Source organism: Helianthus annuus, chromosome 17, assembly GCF_002127325.2.
Source record: "Helianthus annuus cultivar XRQ/B chromosome 17, HanXRQr2.0-SUNRISE, whole genome shotgun sequence".
Taxonomy (NCBI): Eukaryota; Viridiplantae; Streptophyta; class Magnoliopsida; order Asterales; family Asteraceae; genus Helianthus; species Helianthus annuus.
The window spans coordinates 185687357-185707579 of NC_035449.2; the positions used below are offsets into that span (position 1 = coordinate 185687357).

General features: G+C 37.1%; 1 protein-coding gene across 3 annotated transcripts; it reads left to right on the forward strand.

Moving 5' to 3' along the window:
- The first annotated feature begins 368 nt into the window (after positions 1-368).
- Positions 369-13648, forward strand: LOC110921549 (phosphoenolpyruvate carboxylase 4). Of its 3 annotated transcripts, none has more exons than XM_022165890.2 (19): positions 369-816; positions 4777-4940; positions 5036-5150; positions 5625-5702; positions 6312-6380; positions 6469-6547; positions 6976-7148; positions 7228-7369; positions 7453-7572; positions 8419-8501; positions 9180-9506; positions 9591-9692; positions 10051-10197; positions 10900-10998; positions 11081-11169; positions 11273-11399; positions 11627-11833; positions 12058-12463; positions 12991-13648. In XM_022165890.2, the coding sequence occupies exons 2-19, from the start codon at positions 4858-4860 to the stop codon at positions 13407-13409; spliced, it is 2865 nt and encodes a 954-aa protein (XP_022021582.1). In that variant the 5' UTR covers positions 369-816; positions 4777-4857; the 3' UTR covers positions 13410-13648. The 3 variants fall into 3 exon arrangements, with proteins under 3 accessions (XP_022021582.1, XP_022021581.1, XP_022021580.1); XM_022165889.2 differs by lacking the exon at positions 369-816 and adding an exon at positions 2440-2876 and having other exon boundaries at positions 8431-8501; XM_022165888.2 differs by lacking the exon at positions 369-816 and adding an exon at positions 2441-2876.
- The last annotated feature ends 6575 nt before the right edge of the window (positions 13649-20223 follow it).

Genomic DNA, 20223 nt, shown 5'->3' on the forward strand with positions numbered 1-20223 from the left:
GAGGGTTATTCTATTTAACATCATGGTCACATAACATGCCTTGATTGGGTTTCAGAGTAGACCAAACGGTCAGAATCGAAAGTTAAAGAAAAAACTCAAACTGCTTGACTTTAAATATAAGAAGAGTGAATTTCAAGTTTTGTCCTTTAACTTTATAGTGAATATTAGGCGGTGTCCTTTATCTTTCAAATTGACGAGTCTTGTACTTAATCACGTTATGTCCTTTAGCCTTAACCCAGTTAGATTTTTCTGTTAAAAAAGATAACCTAAGGGTATTTTAGTCTTTTTACCCATTTATTTAAAAGCTATTTAAAAATCAATACTTTTGTTCATCATCTCTTTCATGTGATTTGCAGGTATCCAATTAACCTACATTTTCATTCATATTCACTCATTCTTTGTGAATGTTCTGATCCGATGGCTACTCCGTAGTTCGAATCGACGACCAGAAGACCTCCTATCGGCGATACATCACCATCGACGGAAGATTCGTCGGAATATTCGTCTTCTAAAGCTACTCCGGCGTTCAAATCGACGACGATAAGAGCTCTGATCGGCGATTTATCACTGTCGATGGAAGATTCACCGGAATATTCGTCTTTTAAAGCTACATCGGCGTTCAAATCCAAGACTAGAAGAGCTCCGATCAGAGATTCATCACCGTTGACCGACGAATCGCTGACGTCATCGTCGTCTAAACGGTGATTAGAGGAGGAGACGTTCCGTGGTGGTGGTGCAGTTAGGGTCGTTTCTAACGGTGATTCGAGGAGGAGACGTTCCGTTTCGGTTGCTCGGCGTCAGATTAGTGACAGGGAGGTAATTTTTGGTTTGGTGTTCATGTGTTTGTTGAGAATTGTAATTTGTAGAGTAGTATGTATTCTGCAAAGATAGAACAGGAATCGCAGAGGAGTAATGTGAGAGGGGGTGGGGGTGGGCCCCACTTTCCTTTAATATTATACAATTATTAAACAGAAAAATCTAAGTATTAATTATTAAATAGTTTTTAAATAAATGGGTAAAGACTAAAATACCCTTGGGTTATCCTTTTTAACGGAAAAATCTAACTGAGTTAGGGCTAAAGGACATAACGTGCAAGATTTTAAAACATTAAGTACAAAACTCGTCAATTTGAAAGATAAAGGACACCGCCTGAAATTCACTAGAAAGATAAAGGACAAAATTTGAAATTCACTTTTATAAGAATGAGTGCTAAACTGAATATGACGAGTTGGATATGTCAACATAGATTTTAAATGGTTAAATAAACTGTTATAATGTCAAAACAAGTGGTTTAGATATCTAGAATTTCAATTCTCGCAAAGTGCATAAATTTGAATTTTGACTTTTATTTATAACATGCTTGACTCGTCATTTCACCTACTTACCGAGATAGTCGGAGGGTATAATCGCAAGGGATTTATGCCCTCATTATTTAGTTGATAACTAGCTATATAATTGAATTTGACTAAGGAGAAAGGACTTACTAGACTTATGACTACTAAGAACTTTTAGAAATCAGCTCCTAATTCCAGAGAAGCTCCAAGAGAAAGATTTAGAGTAAGAATTGAAAAGGTGTGAGTGAAATGAATGAACTTCACACCTTTTTATACTAATCCAAGGGCTCCCAATCAATGACAAGTGTTACCAGGAGTCATTAGAGGCTGATTAGTGGCATAATAGGTGTCCAAAGAAGAAGAAGAGTGACAAAAAATCAGAGCTAGGTGGTAAGGAAGCAGGCTGCAGTTGCCAGCTGCTTCTTTGTTGTCTTTGCACCCCTTACGGACCGTAAGAGGTGATGCCTTACGGTCCATAAATTAGGTTATAAAAATTTAATTATACATATTAATTAAATAAAATAAAAATAGATTATATAAATTAGGTTTCATTTATATAAAATGAAAAGTAACTGATGAGGTGGATAATGAGGTTATAAATTAGGTTATAAAAAATTAATTATACATATTAATTAAATTAAATAAAATAAAAATAGATTATATAAATTAGGTTTCATTTAAATAAAATGAAAACTAACTGATGAGGGGGATAATGAAGTTAAAGTTTAGAATGGTGGTGGTTTGGAATGATATAGCATGCCATTGTAGACATTCTAATATAGATTATTTTAAAACATCCATTCCTAGATTTCCATATGATAAATACATGTAGCCTAAGGTTACTCGGTGTGGGACGGCCCTGACCAGTCCAGTCACGACGCCGGTCTCCAACACCATTTCCTTGGCCTCGTCGTCGTCTTCAGCGGCTTGGGTGGACGTTTGTGCTGGGCCTCCTTCACACACACACATATACATACTCCATTTCCCTTGGTCATTCTTAGAGGGACATCCTTCTTGGATATTGACGTTCCTCCAAGTACTTACCACCTCTACACCGAGTAACCTAAAAACCAAGTCTGTAATCTTTATTTTATTTTGATTAGGAAGCATACAAATACTTTCTTTACCAAAAATAGAAAATGATTGCGTTCACCAAAAAAAGAAAAGAAGGTCAAAATTGGTCAAATACAATCTCCTTTCAGGTGACCGATAATCTCTCCCTAACAACAGATTCCTCCCTCCGATCATCCCGTGGAGACTCACCACATGTCGCCGTTTCACCCCCCAAAACAATATTTCCCCCACACTATACATAAATTATTATTCCAATTCCATATCCCCACAACCACCACCACCACCTGGTACCACCATTGACGACGGAGCAAGATGACGGACATTATGGATGACATAGCGGAGGAGATATCCTTTCAGAGCTACGAGGATGATCTCCGTCTTCTTTTCAGCCTTCTCACGGATATTCTTCATCGTGAAGTTGGTTCTAATATCATGGAAAAAGTCGAACATACTCGTACCCTTTCTCAGGTTATGCATTGTTTGATTCATATAATGCGAATCATGATTTGGGTTTTTGTTGTTTGAATTAATCAGTAACGATTATTTGAAGGAATTCTGTTTCTCATATGTGTGGTTGTTGATTGGAAAAAAAGATTATTGCATATTACCTTTGTATTAATTTACAACTTTTGTTTTTGTTTGTCAGTAACGAGTAAATTACGATTTTGGCTCCCATGGTTATATCATTTTTACCTTTTTAGCTTAATTTTTTTTTTAACATTTGAGCCTCCAACGTCTTTTTTTTCTAACCCTTTTGGACCCAACGTCTTTTTTTCTAACCGTTTTGGCGCCTAAAAGTTAATGGATGAAGTTAGTATTAGGGGCCAAAAGGGTAAAACATACGTTGGAGGGAGGCTCAGATGTTAAAAGATTCCTTTTTGGCTAAAACGGTAAAAGTGATATAACCACAGGGACCAAAATTGTAATTTACTCGTCAGTAAATAAATTTTACTATTCATTTTTTCTATATTTTTCAATCTAATAATAATAATAATAATAATACTTTTCTTTGTTTACAACTTTGTCATAAATTATTTTTCATTATAATCCTAAGACCACCCGTAGTGGGGCATTATTTTTGAAAAAAATCCAAAAACAAAAACGCCCCCACCCCCATTACATAGGGCGTTTTGGGGGGTTATTTTTGAAAAAAATTTGGTTTGGCGTTTTAAAAAACACGCCTAAAGGTGATTAATTTGTGGGGTTCAGTTAGGACTTGGCCAATAAGAAAATAGTTAGCTTTTTTTTTTTTTTTTGTTTAAAAAACGCCTAAAAGGGATTATTGGGCATTATTCCCACTACGCCACTTTTGCAATAACGCCCCATGCTGACTGGACTGCCACGTGTCGGATAATGCCCCATGGTGGGGGCATTATTTTTCTTAACCACTACACATGGTCTAACATCTTTGCACTTTAAACTTTGGTAGTTATACTTTTCATCTTTAACAACTTTGTCGTTTACATTTCACATTTCGGTCTAAATTTTTCGACTTACCACACTACAACGTTCGTGTGTGGTTCAACGTTTTTTAAAGTTTTTTTTGCGGTTTAACATTTTTTAAGATTTTTTTAGTTATTATTTTCTATGTTTTACTTTTCGGTCTAAGTTTTGCAAGCCAGAGTCTGCAACGTGCATGCGTGGTTTAACGTTTTATGTCTACTTTTTATTCGGTTTAATGGTCCCGCCGTAAAGCGTGGGTCCTAAAACTAGTTAATCAAAAGTTTCCAAATTTTGAGAAAAAAATTCAAGCTGAAATTTGCATGATGATTAGGAGCATTCATTACATTATCTATAGGATTAATAGGAATGTCGCTACAACGAAACTAGCGGGTCGGGTCGGGTCATGTTGAGGCAGAGGAACCGAGAATTACGATTCATAGGCTATGGTCCCTTCACACACATGCACATTTATATATTCTGGATCCTATGTGTGTATATACAAACCTTTTTTTTAAATTATTTAATTTATTAGATTTAAATATTTTTTTTAATGCGTGATGGATATGAAAACTTGTGAAGACATTACACACAAAAGGTGAAAAAAAGTGAGTGAGGGCTCATACTTACGTGGCAGTCACTTTTTGACGTGACAGTGAAAATTTATGAAACGGTAACACATAGTCTCAAGTGGTTGTCATCCTTAATAATCAAGGGGGTTGTGGGCCGGACCAGACCCGGCCCGATGGGCCAAACTCACCTAGGCCCAACCCCATGGTCAAGCCCAAACCAGAGTATACATCATCAAGGAACATTCATCAGTTAACTGATTCTTGTCTAATGATACATTGTAGATATGTGATTTAATTATGGATTCTAACTAAAATAAACATTATAATTTTTAATAAGATTCATGATCGGTTTGCAGAGCGCGTGTCTTATAAGAGCAGCTGGGATCGAGAACACTGCAGAGTTACTCGAGAAGCAGTTGGCTTCCGAATTATCAAAAATGACATTAGAAGAAGCCTTGAAGCTCGGTAGGGTCTTCAGTCATTTTCTTAGTTTAATGGGCATTGCCGAAAACCATCACAGGTAATTCGTACTTCGTTAAACGCTTAATCACACGTACCTTGCGTAAGTAGCTTTTTATCCAAATAAAGTGTCGTAATAGAACCCGTTACTTGCAGGTCACGTAGGACTAAGAATGTTGCACAAGTCGCAAAATCTTGTGACGATACTTTTAATCAGTTGATTCACAGTGGTCTTTCGCCAGATAAACTATACGACACCATGTGCAACCAGGTATGGTTTAACTGTATCTTTTCGGTTCTAACAGGGGCGTGAACATCTAAATGGGTTGGGGTCAGTTTAGGGTCGAACATGCAGACATGTTTAGCTAAAACTTTTTGAGTCGGCAATTCTTGAGACGACCCGAAACCCGACCCGAACCCGACACGAAAAAAAACAGGTTTGGGTCGACTAACATGACTCGTTTAAAAAAACGGGTCGGGTTCGGGTTGATCCGTATTAAAAGAAACAAGTCGGCGGTTTGGGTTGACCTGTATAAAAACGGATTTTGTTAACCCGTTTTAACTATTTAGAATTTTTTTTTATATTTTAGTTTTTTTTTTTCCGTTTCTATTTTACATGGTCCGTTATAATAATGTTAGTTTTGACACATTATATTATTTACTTGTCACAAACGGGTCGTGTTCGGGATGGGTTGACACGAATTTATTCCAGTCTCAAAATCTTTGTGTTGTTTATTTCATGTAGGAGGTTGAGATAGTCCTCACTGCACATCCGACACAAATTAACCGACGAACACTACAATACAAGCACCTTAGAATTTCTGTAAGTTGTTCGAATAACCATCGGTAGGGGTGTAAACAAGCCCAGAGGCTCGAGAGCTACTCGTTATCGGCTCGGTTAAAAGCTCGAACGAGCCGAGCTTTAACGAGCCCGAGCCCGAGCCCGAGCTCGAGCCTGAAATAGAGCTCGTTTAGTTATCGAGCCCGAGCTCGAGCCTAAAATACAAAGCTTGTTTAGGCTCGCGAGCCTAAACGAGCCCAAATAAAAATTTATTTATTTTATATATAATATAAGAATAATGATGATAACATTGGTGAGCCGAGCTCGAGCCGAGCTTTGGCTCGTTTAAGCGATATTGAAGCAAGCTCGAGCTGAGTTTTTAGCTCGTCTGAGGTTATTCTTAAAATAGCTCGAGCCGAGCCGAGCCGAGCCGAGCTCGAGCTATGGGTTTTACTCGCGAGCCGAGCTCGAGCTCAAATAAGTAGGCTCGAACCGAGCCGAGCTCGAGCTCGAGCTTCACAAAAACATGACGAGCCGAGCTCGAGCCCAGTCGAGCTCGGGATCGGCTCGGCTCGTTTCCATCGGTACCATTTTTTTCTTAAATGCTATCAAGTAGTTATGTATGTAGCTTCTCTTTGTTAATTTTTGCAGCATCTTTTGGAGGTTAATGACCGCAAAGATCTTACGCAAGAAGATCAAGACGGGCTAATAGAAGATCTGGTGCTTATTTCTCTTCACTTGTCTGGAACGATTCGTGCATAATTGCGTATCTTGTTTATTATTCGTAATATCGTGTTTTGTTTTGTAGGTGAGAGAGATCACTTCTATATGGCAGACAGATGAACTTCGACGCCACAAACCAACGCCAGTAGACGAGGCTAGATCGGGTACGCCATTTTTGGTTTTTGTTACGGGATAATAACTTCATTAGGTGTGTGAGTTTACGATACGACACAAACCTAACAAGAAATTCACGGGTTTGGGTTTAGTCTAAATGGGTTCGGGTCAGATCCTTGAACGGGTTGGGCCTGGGTTGACATAGTGGGTTGGCGAGTTGACCCATTTATTTTTATCTAAATGTGTTATTATGTTCAAAGTTAGAATAGTTGTATCATTGTATCACTTGCCAAAAAAAAGAAAAAAAAAAAAAAAAAAAAAAAAGGTTAAACGGGTCATTTTTGGTTTCACATGTCTGACACGATTTTCAGGTTCGTGTAGGGTTCAACCCGCCAACACGGCCCATTTAGCACCCGCAATCGTTATGTTTAGATTCGTGCAAGAAAAATGAATTCATCTGATTACTTATATTAAACAGGATTAAACTATATCGAACAGTCCCTTTGGAAAGCAGTACCGCAATACTTACGCCGAGTTAGCAATGCTCTCAAAAAGCATACCGGAAAGCCACTTCCTTTAACATGCACACCGATTAGATTCGGATCTTGGATGGGGGGTGATAGAGATGGAAATCCAAATGTCACTGCAAAGGTCCGGTTTCAACTTTCAAGTTTGACCTCAAGTTTGACCTCAAGTTTGACTTTTTATGCAAACAAAAATCTCATTGCAGGTGACAAAAGATGTCTCGCTTTTATCGAGGTGGATGGCTATTGATCTTTACACACGCGAGGTTGAAAACCTTAGATTCGAGCTTTCGATGAACCAGTGTAGCGACAGACTGTCACATTTGGTTCACGACATTCTTCGAAAAGGTTCGGTTTTAATATATTTTTGATACTTTTAATTCTTCTGTTTAGACGCTACATATGAAGTAACTTGATGGTTTTAAAATTAGCCTCGGAGAAGTCTGAAGAGGAGCGGTACCAGAGTTGGAACCGCGGTCCGCAAAAGGGTCATAATGTTCATGGCTTACCTTCACAACTGCCTGCCGGTGCCGATGCACCTTCACATACAGGTTCACGAACACTAACCGAACGAGATCTTCTGTTCATGTTCGTCCGTTAAGGAAATGAACGTGTTCGTGATTGTTTGCTAAATTTAGGCAACGAACGCGAACGGACATTCACGAACACAAACTAATGTTCATGAACACAAATGAAAACAAGCGAACATAAACAAGCATTCATGAACAGAATATATAATACACTAATACTTGTTAAATAATTTAGAGTTAAATGCCATTTTAGTCCCTGTGGTTTGGGTTTTTGCCAGTTTAGTCCAAAGGTTTCATTTTTCACCTGTGGGTCCAAAAAAGTTTCACCATTGCCACTTTAGTCCAATGGGTTAACTTCATCCATTTTTTATGTTAACAATAAGAGCAATTCGGTCATTTTATTTGTATTTCTGTTAACTAGAAGGGCAATTCGGCCATATAAAATGACCGAATTGCCCTTCTCGTTAACAGAAAAATGGATAAAGTTAACCCAGTGGACTAAAATGGCAACTGCGAAACCTTTTTGGACCCACAGGTGAAAAATGAAACCTTTGGACTAAACTGGCAAAATGGCCCAAACCACAGGGACTAAAATGACATTTAACTCAATAATTTATTTGTTGGAATTTTGATGTATTTAAATAAAATAAAAAAAAAATTAAAAACACTAATGAGCTATCAAACACAAACGAACCTAAACGAATACGTTCACAAACATAAATGAACGAACACAGCCTGTGTTCATGTTCGTTCGTTTATTAAACAAACGAACACAAAGGAACTTCCCGCCGAACTGTTCGCTGTTTGTAGCCCTATAAACCAGGGTTTCTAAAAGTTTCTAAAAACGAATATAGTTTTTATCTTTAGATTGTTTCCTAGAATGCAATAAAGTGGAATCTCATTATCCTCAACTAGACGTTCCTGGATCCGAGTACAAGCGCCTGATAGAGGTAAATCGGAGTAAACTATGAATGCAGGGTCAAACAGGTCACGGCAACACACACACACACAGGGAAAGGTTAAAATGAGAACTAACCCGAGTTGTGAGAACCGCGAGAACTTTTTGGAAAAAAAAAGTTTTTTTAAAAAAGATTTTCGCCAAAATTTTTTAAAATTATATAACTTTTTCAAAAATAAAAAAAAAATATTGTTGACGGAAATTTACGTCAGTGTAACAACAATTTGCGTAAGTGTAACCCGCCAAAAAGGGTGACGTCATATGTTTTTGTAAACAAATTTTACAGCAGTGTAAGCGATCAAAAACCTAGCGTAAATGAGCTAGGCTATTTTTAATTTTTTTTACAGATGTCTTAGTTAGATGTTCATCTATGTGTGTGCAAAATTTGGTTGAGATATTAACTTGCAGGGGCGCAGCTTAGGCTACCCCCGAGCCCCCCCCCCCCCCCCCCCCCGGAACTTATCGATGCGCAGTGTTATGAATAGTACTTTCGTATAGGTATATACGTTGCCGCCCCCCCCGGTTTCGGAAAAATTGGGGGGGGGGGGGGGGCGTGGCTTCGCCAATGGTAACTTGGAGGAGTTCTCGCATGAACCTGATCCTATACACATATTACATTATATATATATATATACACACACACACATATTTGATCTATTACAAATTTCAGAATGGAGAAGCTGCTTCATCTTCATATTCAAGCAAAAACAATCCGAAATCACAAGGAAACACGAGTCCATCTCAAACTTCACCACCGAAAGGATCACAAGCCGGACGCGCGAGCTTCCAGAAGCTTCTAGAACCAAGAATGCCAGCTCAGAATTCTTCAATTTCTCCTTATAGAACCATTCTTGGGGATGTAAAAGAAAAGCTTATGAACACGCGAAGTCGGTTAGAACAGCTTCTAGAAGGTCATCCGTGTGACATGGATCCTAGTGATTATTATGACACACCGAACCAGCTGTTGCAGCCACTCCTTCTGTTGTATGAATCTTTGGTATAATACACACTTCTTCATTGCATTGCTTTGACCCTGAAAAGTCAAACCCTCCATGCTGACGTGGAAATGTTATTGTGACAGCAATCATGTGGATCAGGAATTCTAGCTGATGGCCGGCTCGCTGACTTGATAAGAAGAGTTTCGGTTTTCGGGATGGTTTTAATGAAGATCGATCTACGTCAGGTTTGTTCTGTTCTAGATGGCTCAGTTCAAAACATTTAGCTTAAACAGAATTGGTCAAAGGGGTTAAACTGGTCAAACGTGCTGAAAGTTTAATGCATACAGCTTCCTAAACTATTTTAATCAAATATTTAGATTATTATTGAAAATTAGGGCTGCAAATGAACCGAACGAAGTGTTCGTTTGTTAAGGAAATATATGTGTTCACAAACTGTTCATGAACACTTATCGAACGAGATTTGCTTTTCGTGTTCATTCGTTAAGGAAATGAACGTGTTCGTGTTCATTTGTTAATTTTAGGTAACGAATGCAAACGGACATTCATATCGGTTTGAACTTTGACGCTCTTGACACGTGACAGGAATCTGGTAGGCATTCAGAGACTCTCGATGCAGTTACCGGATATCTTGGCATGGGAAAATATAGCGAATGGGATGAAGCTAAAAAACTCGAGTTTCTATCAAAAGAACTAAAAGGAAAAAGGCCCCTTGTACCACCAACTATTGAGGTAAATCACTCTAAATTTATTTATTTATTATTATTATTATTATTATTATTATTATTAATATTTTTTGCAACGGTGAGAATCTATAACCGGTAAACTTCGTGGACCCCACAAAAGCGCAACATGCACCAAACATGTAGCCTTTAAGGGTTTTAGACAAAAGTTAGAGTTAATTACTGTTTTCGTCCCTGTGGTTTGTCAAAAATCACTATTTCAGTCCATTAGTTTAAAAATTGCGATATCAGTCCTTGTGGTTTCACTTTCGTAACCATTTCAGTCCACCTCGTAACCATTTCAGTCCCTGTACTTAACATAATAATGGATTGAAATGGTTACGAAAGTGAAACCACAGGGACTGAAATGGTTACGAAAGTGAAACCACATGGGCTGAAATCACAATTTTTAAACTAATGGACTGAAATAGTGATTTTTGACAAACCACAGGGACGAAAACAGTAATTAAACTTTCTGGAACTTGTCGCTTTCTACCCAAACCTTTGTAGCCATCAACAAATGTTGACATTTCCTCTCTGTTGACTTTATTACGTTGACTTTATTGTTGACTTATGTTGACCATTTGATTTTCTGACCTTAATTATCAACAATTTAAAAGGCAGAATACCAGTGGAGTGGAGGCTGGATTATATCATTGTATTTGTTAATTCTATAATATATGTTTGTGATTTTTTAGTATTAATTTATTAGGTTTCTCCCGAGGTTAAAGAAGTCCTCGACACATTCAGAATTGCCGCAGAGTTGGGAAGTGATTCGTTAGGAGCATATGTGATTTCCATGGCCTCAAATGTATGATGCATACAAATTAAAATTTTAATTTAAATACTTTTTAAACAATTATAAAATGTTTTTTATTTCAATTTATATTCAGGCGAGCGATGTTCTTGCTGTTGAGCTTCTACAAAAAGATGCCCGTCTCGCGGTTGCTGGTGCGCAAGGCAGACCATGTGTTGGTGGGATGTAAGGCTCCATAATTTAATAATATCAAACTCTTAAAATATATATATATATATATATATATTTGAATTAATAAACTGTATTGTTACAAATGAATTAAATCTAGATTGCGAGTGGTGCCGTTGTTTGAAACTGTGGGTGATTTGAGAGGAGCCGGGGAGGTGATAAGGCGGTTATTATCGATTGATTGGTATCGTGATCATATCAAGAAGAATCACAATGGACACCAAGAGGTATATGTAATATGAAGAGTAAAATGTCATTTTCGTCCCTGAGGTTTGGCCACTTTTGCGACTTTCGTCCAAAGGTTTGTTTTTCCGCATCTGGATCCAAAAGATTTCAAACCTTTTGGATCCAGATGCGAAAAAAGAAACCTTTGGACGAAAGTCTGTTTTTTTTTTTTTTTTTTTTTTTTTTTTTTTTTTTTTAAGATTGTTAATTTATTGCATTGTTTATACAGGTGATGGTTGGATACTCTGATTCCGGTAAAGATGCAGGGCGGTTTGCTGCCGCATGGGAACTTTATAAAGCTCAAGAAGATGTTGTGGCTGCATGCAAAGAGTTTGGTATTAAAGTTACACTGTTTCATGGTCGTGGCGGGAGCATTGGTCGCGGTGGTGGTCCCACACATCTTGCTATTCAGTCCCAGCCACCTGGTTCCGTCATGGTATGTTTGTTCTTTACGGATATTCCATTTCATGCACTAGCTGTCATGCATAGTACATGTAACTTCGTGTCAAGTCATGTCGTGTTAACGGATCGTGTCATAAATTACTGCCATTTTCGAGTTCATGCGTCTAACAGTAATTTCGGGTTTGACCCACCAACCCGCTTTGACCCATAAATTACTGCCATTTTCGAGTTCATGTCAACTTTTACTTAAACTTACAGGGCACACTCCGATCAACCGAACAGGGCGAAATGGTACAAGCCAAATTCGGGCTACCCGGAATCGCGGTGCGGCAACTCGAAGTATACACCACCGCTGTCCTTCTCGCCACCTTGAGCCCCCCAAAACCACCACGAGACCAAAACTGGCGCAACCTAATGGAACAAATCTCACAAATCAGCTGCAAAAGCTATCGAAACACCGTCTACGAAAACCCCGAGTTCCTAACCTACTTCGAAGAAGCCACCCCACAAGCCGAGCTTGGAAACTTAAACATCGGCAGCCGTCCAACCCGCCGGAAAACCTCCGTCGGAATTGGCCACCTCCGCGCCATCCCATGGATCTTCGCCTGGACCCAAACCCGGTTCGTCCTCCCGGCTTGGCTCGGCGTCGGTGCCGGCTTAAAAGGTATTAGATAGTTTATAATGCATGTATACGTGCAGGGGCATTTATGTCATTCTGATATATAGTTTGTTAGAGTTTGTTTTTACACATATCTTTTAGAGTAAAGTACACGGATGGTCCATATGGTTTACCAAAATTTTGGATTTGGTCCGTAGTTTTCTAAAAGTACACAGATGGTCCCTGTGGTTTGCACTTTGTAAATGCATTTAGTCCCCAAATTTTTCCAAAAGTAAAAGGATGGTCCCTACGATTTGAACCTTGTAACGCATTTAGTCCCTAACTTGGACATGCTAAAACCTCTAGATTTGTTGGCTAGGGACTAAATGTGTTACAAAGTGCAAACCACATGGACTGTTTATGTACTTATGAAAAGCTAGGGATCAAATCCAAAATTTAGGTAAACTACAGGGACCATCCATACACTTTACTCTATCTTTTAGCACCTTTCCTAAAATGCGTTAGAAAACTTTTTTTTTAGAACGGTAACTCACGCACTCTCTAACTCTGCTCCTATATTGCACCTTTTTAAGGCGTATGCGAAATGGGCCACGCCGATGAACTCCGAGCCGCGTACAAAGAATGGCCGTTTTTCCAATCCACATTAGATTTGATCGAAATGGTGTTGGGTAAAGCGGATATTCCAATCGTGAAACATTACGACGAAGTGTTGGTATCCGAGAGCAGGAGGGACTTAGGGGAGCAGTTAAGGAATGAGTTAATGGCGACCGAGAAATTTGTGTTGGTTGTTACGGGTCATGAGAAGCTTTACGGGAACAACAAGAGTTTGAAGATGCTGATTGAGAGTAGGTTTCCGTATTTGAATCCGTTGAATATGTTGCAAGTCGAGATTTTGAAACGGTTGAGAAGTGAACCGGAGAATCATAAGCTTCGCGATGCGTTGCTTATTACTATTAATGGCATTGCTGCCGGGATGAGGAATACCGGTTAAGGCTAAGCGTTATGGAATCGGGAGTGGGTTCCACGTTGGATGGGGATGAAGGGGAACACCGCGCCCCCTCCCTAAGTGCAGTTTGTTGCTGGAGACAATGTTGTTGCATATAATATTTTTTTATATAAATGTAAATAAAATGTGTTTGTTTTTTATACAATCTTTCTTTCTCATTCATGATGATTTGTGTAAAAGATATTACATATGGGATTAATTTTAGTGTGTATAAATTCAACATAGACAACCTATATATCAGATTTAAACCCCTTTTAGATTCGATTATAGCACTGTGTAATAACAATATAAATTCTATGCATATAAAAGCATGTTTATTAAGTTAATTTACTTTGGTAGAAATATGATATATATATATATACAAGGGTTGGTTAACGTACAATTTGTGTTAACGTATGCTACGTATGAGATTGAGTTATAACATGCGAACTTCATTTTTCACATGTGATTTTTTTATAACACGCTATTTTATCAATAATACAACATGCTATTTTTTTCAGTTTTAACATGCGATTTTTTTGTTTTCTCAACATGCGACTTTTTATATTTTAAAACATGCTACTTTTTAGTTATAAAGTTTACAACATGATACTATAACTATTTTTATGCGAACACACACCCTTAAAATCTACTTCTAAAATTTCAGACATTGTCTGCTTTGTGGAACTTGAACACACACTACTTTTTAGAATTTTAACATGTGATGCCACTAGGTAACACACTACAAGAATTATGAGCTTTAGTGGCGACAGCATTAGCGACGACTGCTAATATGTCGCCGCTAAAGGTGTATCCGTGTAATGGGTCCATTGATCGCTTATTGGCCGTTGGATAAAGACCTGATCCAACGATTAGGGAAATATCTTAGTAGCGGCGATAGCTTTAGCGACGACAAGGCCCCGCTGTTGCCTATTTCTAGCTTTAGCGACGACTTTTTCTAGCTTTAGCGACGATTTTTGTCGCCACTAAAGCTGAATTTTCTTGTAGTGACAGTATGAAATTATCACTTGGTCAAGCAAAACATTTATAACTTCAAAATATTCAGAAGCTTAAAGATGGTAAGAAATCTTCATTTAACTACAAATAATACTTCAACAATAGACCAAACTTAATTCCTCCTAAAATAAACACATTTGAAACAAAAGCATAAACCCTAATTGATCATAACTATTTCAATGTATGAATATACGAACAACCTTCATCTTCAACTGGATCTTCATTAAGATCAAATTCAAAAACCACTTTACCACCACCCGCCTTCTTTTCTTCAACAACTTCATCTTCCTTCACCTTCTTCGCCGATAAACCTTCACCGTTCTTGAAACCCGACCAGCCTCTTTTCTTTTTCACCACATTCCATGCCGGTAAAACCTTGGTCAAATCAACCGCCTCACCATCACGACTAAAACACTCTTCATCTTCCAAAGAGTCCTCATCAGAATCGAACAACAGCGGATTAGGTAGTGTATGGCGGACAACAACCGCGCTGCAGGTTTTGAGTTTCTTCGGCAGTACTTTCCGCCAAGCGGAATGGGTGTGACGACGCATGTGATCGTAAAGTTTGTGGTCCGATGTAAGATACTTGCGACACAAGTAACACTGAAAGTTGCCATAATCGTCTGTACATGGAAGAACCAGTTGACTCATCTTAGAGTTTTTACTCTCCATATTCAACTTCAAGAATCTGGAAATTAAAGAATTCAATCTAAATGGTTGCTTGAAAAATATGATGATAATAATAATACCAACACATATATATAGATATAGATATTGGAGTAAATCGATTTACCAGTTTGTATATAAAGAGGAATTGTTAGAATAAAAGTCCCCCGTGTGAATCGGATTATCCGTTAGAATAATTAATGCAGTTCAAATTTTTAAATTTTGTAAAGCTATATCTAACGGAAAAAAAAATGTTTTGTTTCACTGCGAAGTTTTATTAGAATACAAAAATATGATATTTACTTTGTTTTATATATTTTATTAAATATAATTAGAATATTAGAATCTCGTGAATAAATGTAATGTTATAGAAAGTTATATATTTGAAAAAGTTTGTGTATTGTATAGGTTGAATAAACACTTGTATTACATGATTTAATAAAATATAATGCCAAGCAGTGATGGATCAAACTAATCCATTAATTTAGGAGTATCAAAAAAAAAAAAAAATGAAACTTTTTGTATCTGGGTCACGAAGATTTTATTTTTGTTGCCATTCTTATCCAATTGGCAAACTGGGTTAGAATTTTCTGTGAACTTCTCCTCTTTTATCGTTTTCCAAATTCAAATGAAGGGTAAAATCGTCATTTTATGCCATAATATATTTTAATTAAATGAGGAAAACGACAAAAAAGAGAAGTTAACAGGAAACTCTAACCCATATTGCCAGTTGGATGAAAATGGCAACAAAAATGAAGCCTCAGGGACCCAGATACAAAATGTTTCATTTTTGGACTAAAGTGACAAAAATGGCCTAAACTTAGGGACCATTATGACATTTTACTCTACTTAATTTGGGCTTAAGTATTATACAAGTTTGATGTTGTAAAAGGTTTGAGCTTATAAAAATTTGTAATTTTAATAAATTAAAGTATCCTATTTTTTATTTTTAGGGGGTATCCCCTATTTGTTCAAGGGTATCTTTTATATAAAATTAAAAAAATACACTATGAAGATGAGATTGAGCCGTAGCCCGCGATACCCCTACCTGTATTTTACCTCCACCCCTGATGCCAAAATAGTAATTTATTATGTACTGTAGATAGAAATAATAAGTATTATACCCTTATAAAGAAGCAAATTTTTGGTGCATATCAAGTTGTACATTATGTTTTACACGTTATTCAAAAAAAACTTGACTTTTTATTTTTAACCCAAAGGTTTTTACCTTTTGCAAATTTAACCCTATATAATTTGTTTTTTTAACTTTAACCCAAAACTTTTCATTATTTGCAATTTAACTTCACAACTTTTGTCACTTATACTTTTCATCTTTCGCAAATTTCTGTTTTACGTATAGTTCTAAATTTTTCGAGTTAATACGACGTAACGTACATGTGTTGTTCAACGTTTTTGCCTCTATTTTTCCATGTTTGAAAGGTTTCGCAACACGCATATCCTAGGTCGAGTCAGTGTTGGTGGTCGATGACGGTTGTGTGACATTAGTACTATTTGACACCGTTTTATGCCCCGCTGCAACGCGATGTGTACTTTGTGGGTTTTTCAAAGAAAAACTGGTTATGCATATGGTTGTCGTAACGTTGGCTTTAAGGGTTTTCCAAAAAAAATGATTTTTTTTTACTTTTCACCCAAAAGTATTTCATAAATTACTTTTAACCCAAAACTATTTGTTTTTTACTTTTAACCCAAAACTTTTTATCTTTTGCAATTTATTCTCATAAGTTTTTTACTTTCAACTTTGTTCCTTTATAGTTTTCATTTTCCGCAAATTTTTCGCTTTATGCTTGGTTCTAAATTTTGTGACATAACACATCGCAACGTGTGTCTTTGGCTTAACGTTTTTACGTTTCGTTCTAAATTTTGCGAGTTAACACGATGCAACATGCGTGTGTGGGTGAACATTTTACATCGTCTATTTATTCCCCGTTTGACAGGGTTAACATAATGTGCGGGACCTAGACCGACTTAGTTATAACTAAAGAATCCCCGCCGCATTGCGGCGGGTCGTAATCCTAGTTTATAATTAAATACCAATAGAGTGGGGGTCTGTTGGCAAAAGCAAAACCTTTAAACGCTTAGGTTTGAGATGGAAAGGTCTTGAGTTCAAGTCTCATAGACGATGAGGATTAAAAGAAACTAGTATTAAGAAACCCTGGCTTTGCGGCGGGGGCGAGCACTAATGCCACACTACTGCCAGCGACCACCGACACTGAAGTTACGGTGTTAATGCGAAGAAATTAAACCGAAACGTAAAACATAGAATAAAATAACTTAGTTGATCTAGGATTCGCGCGTTACGATGAACCCGCATCTATTTTTCCTGTTTGACAGGTTCATCGTAATCTATATATAATATAGAGTAAACTGCAATTTTACACCCTGTGGTTAGGGGTGATTGGCACCCTTACCCCCCTAAGGAAAGAATTGCAATTTTACCTCCCATTGTTTGCTGTTATGTTGGAACCTTACCCCCCGGCCTCAAATTTGTTGACTAATCTGTTGATTATAACTTAAAATGACTATAATGCCCTTTCATATTACCCCCTGTGTTTTTGTGCACTCTGTGATATTACCCCCTGCCACCACTGCCACTGCCATTCACCACCACAACCACCACTGCCACCTCCAGCCACCACCACAACTTAATATCCCTTTCATATATAACACCACCACTACTTCCGTCACCGGAAACCTGCAACTCCGGTCATCTTCTCCAACGACTGCCACCACTGCCACCTCCAGCCACTACCACAACCACACTGCCATCACTTTTATACTTTGTAATCTAAAAGTATAATGATGTTACCTTTATTTGTTTTCTCATAATTATAAAACATTATCTTCCAAACCATATTCAGTTAGCTTTGTAAATTTTTGAAAGAGGATGTATCAGCCACTTGCTTGTATTTGTCACAAGCTGTATGCATGTTATAGTGCTGACTTAACATCCCCTTCCCCCCTTTGGAGATGTCTGTATTCTCTACTTCTCTGTACCCTGTACGTCATTTAATTCTAGTTCTACACAATGAAAGTTTTATAGTGTACTAGCTCGAATACTTTCATCCCCAAATACTAAAAGAAGAACACCTGGGTTTGCATAGTATAACATTACAAATGTTAAATAAGCTAATAAAGTTTTTTTTTGTTGAATAGTCAATTTTGCAAAATTATTACTACTATAAAAATGAGCTATAGTGTGTCAGTTATGAAATAATAAAAACCGGTATTCGATCTGAGACGGGCAGGGAAGGCAAATAGCTCATTTGGTGTGGGGGCGTTTTGTTTATTGGGGTTGAAAAGTGGTATTCTATTTTTAGCCCATTAAGCATTTTGCTCTGTTCTTTAGTTGTATAGGACTATAGATAATGCATTTGTCATATAACATGGTTGTGCGGACCTTTACCGAAGTTCTTTCGATCTGTAGGAATTGTAGCTGATCCAAATGCTTTTGATCCAAGTAAACGAATGCGAACAGGGGGATACTATACAAACACTGGTTTCTCAAGTCCATCTTCTTTTCATCCCCCACATGCCCCTGTTTGGGGTCCACATGGGTTAGTTCATGCTGCCCCCAAGCTGATTTTGTACTTGGCTGTGTGGTTATGGTGGTGGCAGTGTGGTTGTGGTGGTGGCTGGAGGTGGCAGTGGTGGCAGTCGTTGGAGAAGATGACCGGAGTTGCAGGTTTCCGGTGACGGAAGTAGTGGTGGTGTTATATATGAAATGGATATTAAGTTGTGGTGGTGGCTGGAGGTGGCAGTGGTGGTTGTGGTGGTGAATGGCGGTGGCAGTGGTGGCAGGGGGTAATATCACAGAGTGCACAAAAACACAAGGGGTAATATGAAAGGGCATTATAGTCATTTTAAGTTATAGTCAACAGATTAGTCAACAAATTTGAGGCCGGGGGGTAAGGTTGCAACATAACAGCAAACAGTTGGGGGTAAAATTGCAATTATTTCCTTAGAGGGGTAAGGGTGCCAATCACCCCTAACCAGTTTACTCTATAATATATATCATCGCCACTATACAAACCATAATGCAAACATTACAACAACCACTGCATCAATATGTTGCAAATTATATTTGTGCCAGAATTTGACTAAATTAATTAGATTATTATAAATAATAATAATTTACAAATAAAACAACACAACTTTGAATGGATCAAACCGATTGAATATGGTAAGATAACGAAACTATTATTTGATTAGGGTACAACTATTTAAGCACTATTTACAACCATACATGCATAAAAAACATATTGAATTTGGAAAGGTAATGAAACCATTATTTGATTAAGGTACAACAACTTAAGCACAACTTACAACCAATATTTGATTAAGGTACAAATATTTAAGCACAACTTACAACTAAAGATGCATACATTATTAAGGTACAACCACTTAAACACAACTTACAACCAATATTTGATTAAGGTACAAACATTTAAACACAACTTACAACTAAACATGCATACAAATGTTTCAAATTAATAGTATATACATAAACAAAAGCTACAACATTCTAAACTAAGGATACAACTAATTAAAGCATGAAACACTAACTAAGCTAAATAACTAAATGTACAAAACTATATACCTAGAAATGTTACAAAATTATATTATATAAATAACAATTATTTGAATTTCTTTAAAAGATGGTTGTAAAATGTGATCTTTGTTAATTAACTATACAAGTTAAAAAGTCAAATGTACAAACATATGATACACATTAAACCAATAATGCATAAGATACAACAAACAATAGCACCAACATATTACAATTTGATAATATATAAATTTGCCAATAAAAAAAGGTATTTATAATTAAATAATAAGTTAATGACTATCCATAAATTAGTTTTTTTTATTAAATATAAGTAAAGCCTTTTAATACCATTATTTAATATGATAAAGAGGCGGGAAAACAAAAATAAGGTAACTTAGAATGATATCATTTGTCCACTTTGGATTTTTATTATACACAAATACACATATATAGGGAGGTTAACGTAAAATAGTCCTTAATGTATGAAGCGTACTCGAGTGAAATTATGCATGTTATAAAACTCAAACCCTAATCACGCATGAACAAAAACCATAATCACGCATGTGGTCA

Coding starts and splice junctions, on each gene's coding strand:
- LOC110921549 (XM_022165888.2), top strand. CDS start 2,721: ATGACGGACATTATGGATGACATAGCGGAGGAGATATCCTTTCAGAGC. Junction 6,548..6,975: donor AGTAGACGAGGCTAGATCGG/GTACGCCATTTT, acceptor TATATTAAACAG/GATTAAACTATATCGAACAG. Junction 9,693..10,050: donor TGAAGATCGATCTACGTCAG/GTTTGTTCTGTT, acceptor GACACGTGACAG/GAATCTGGTAGGCATTCAGA.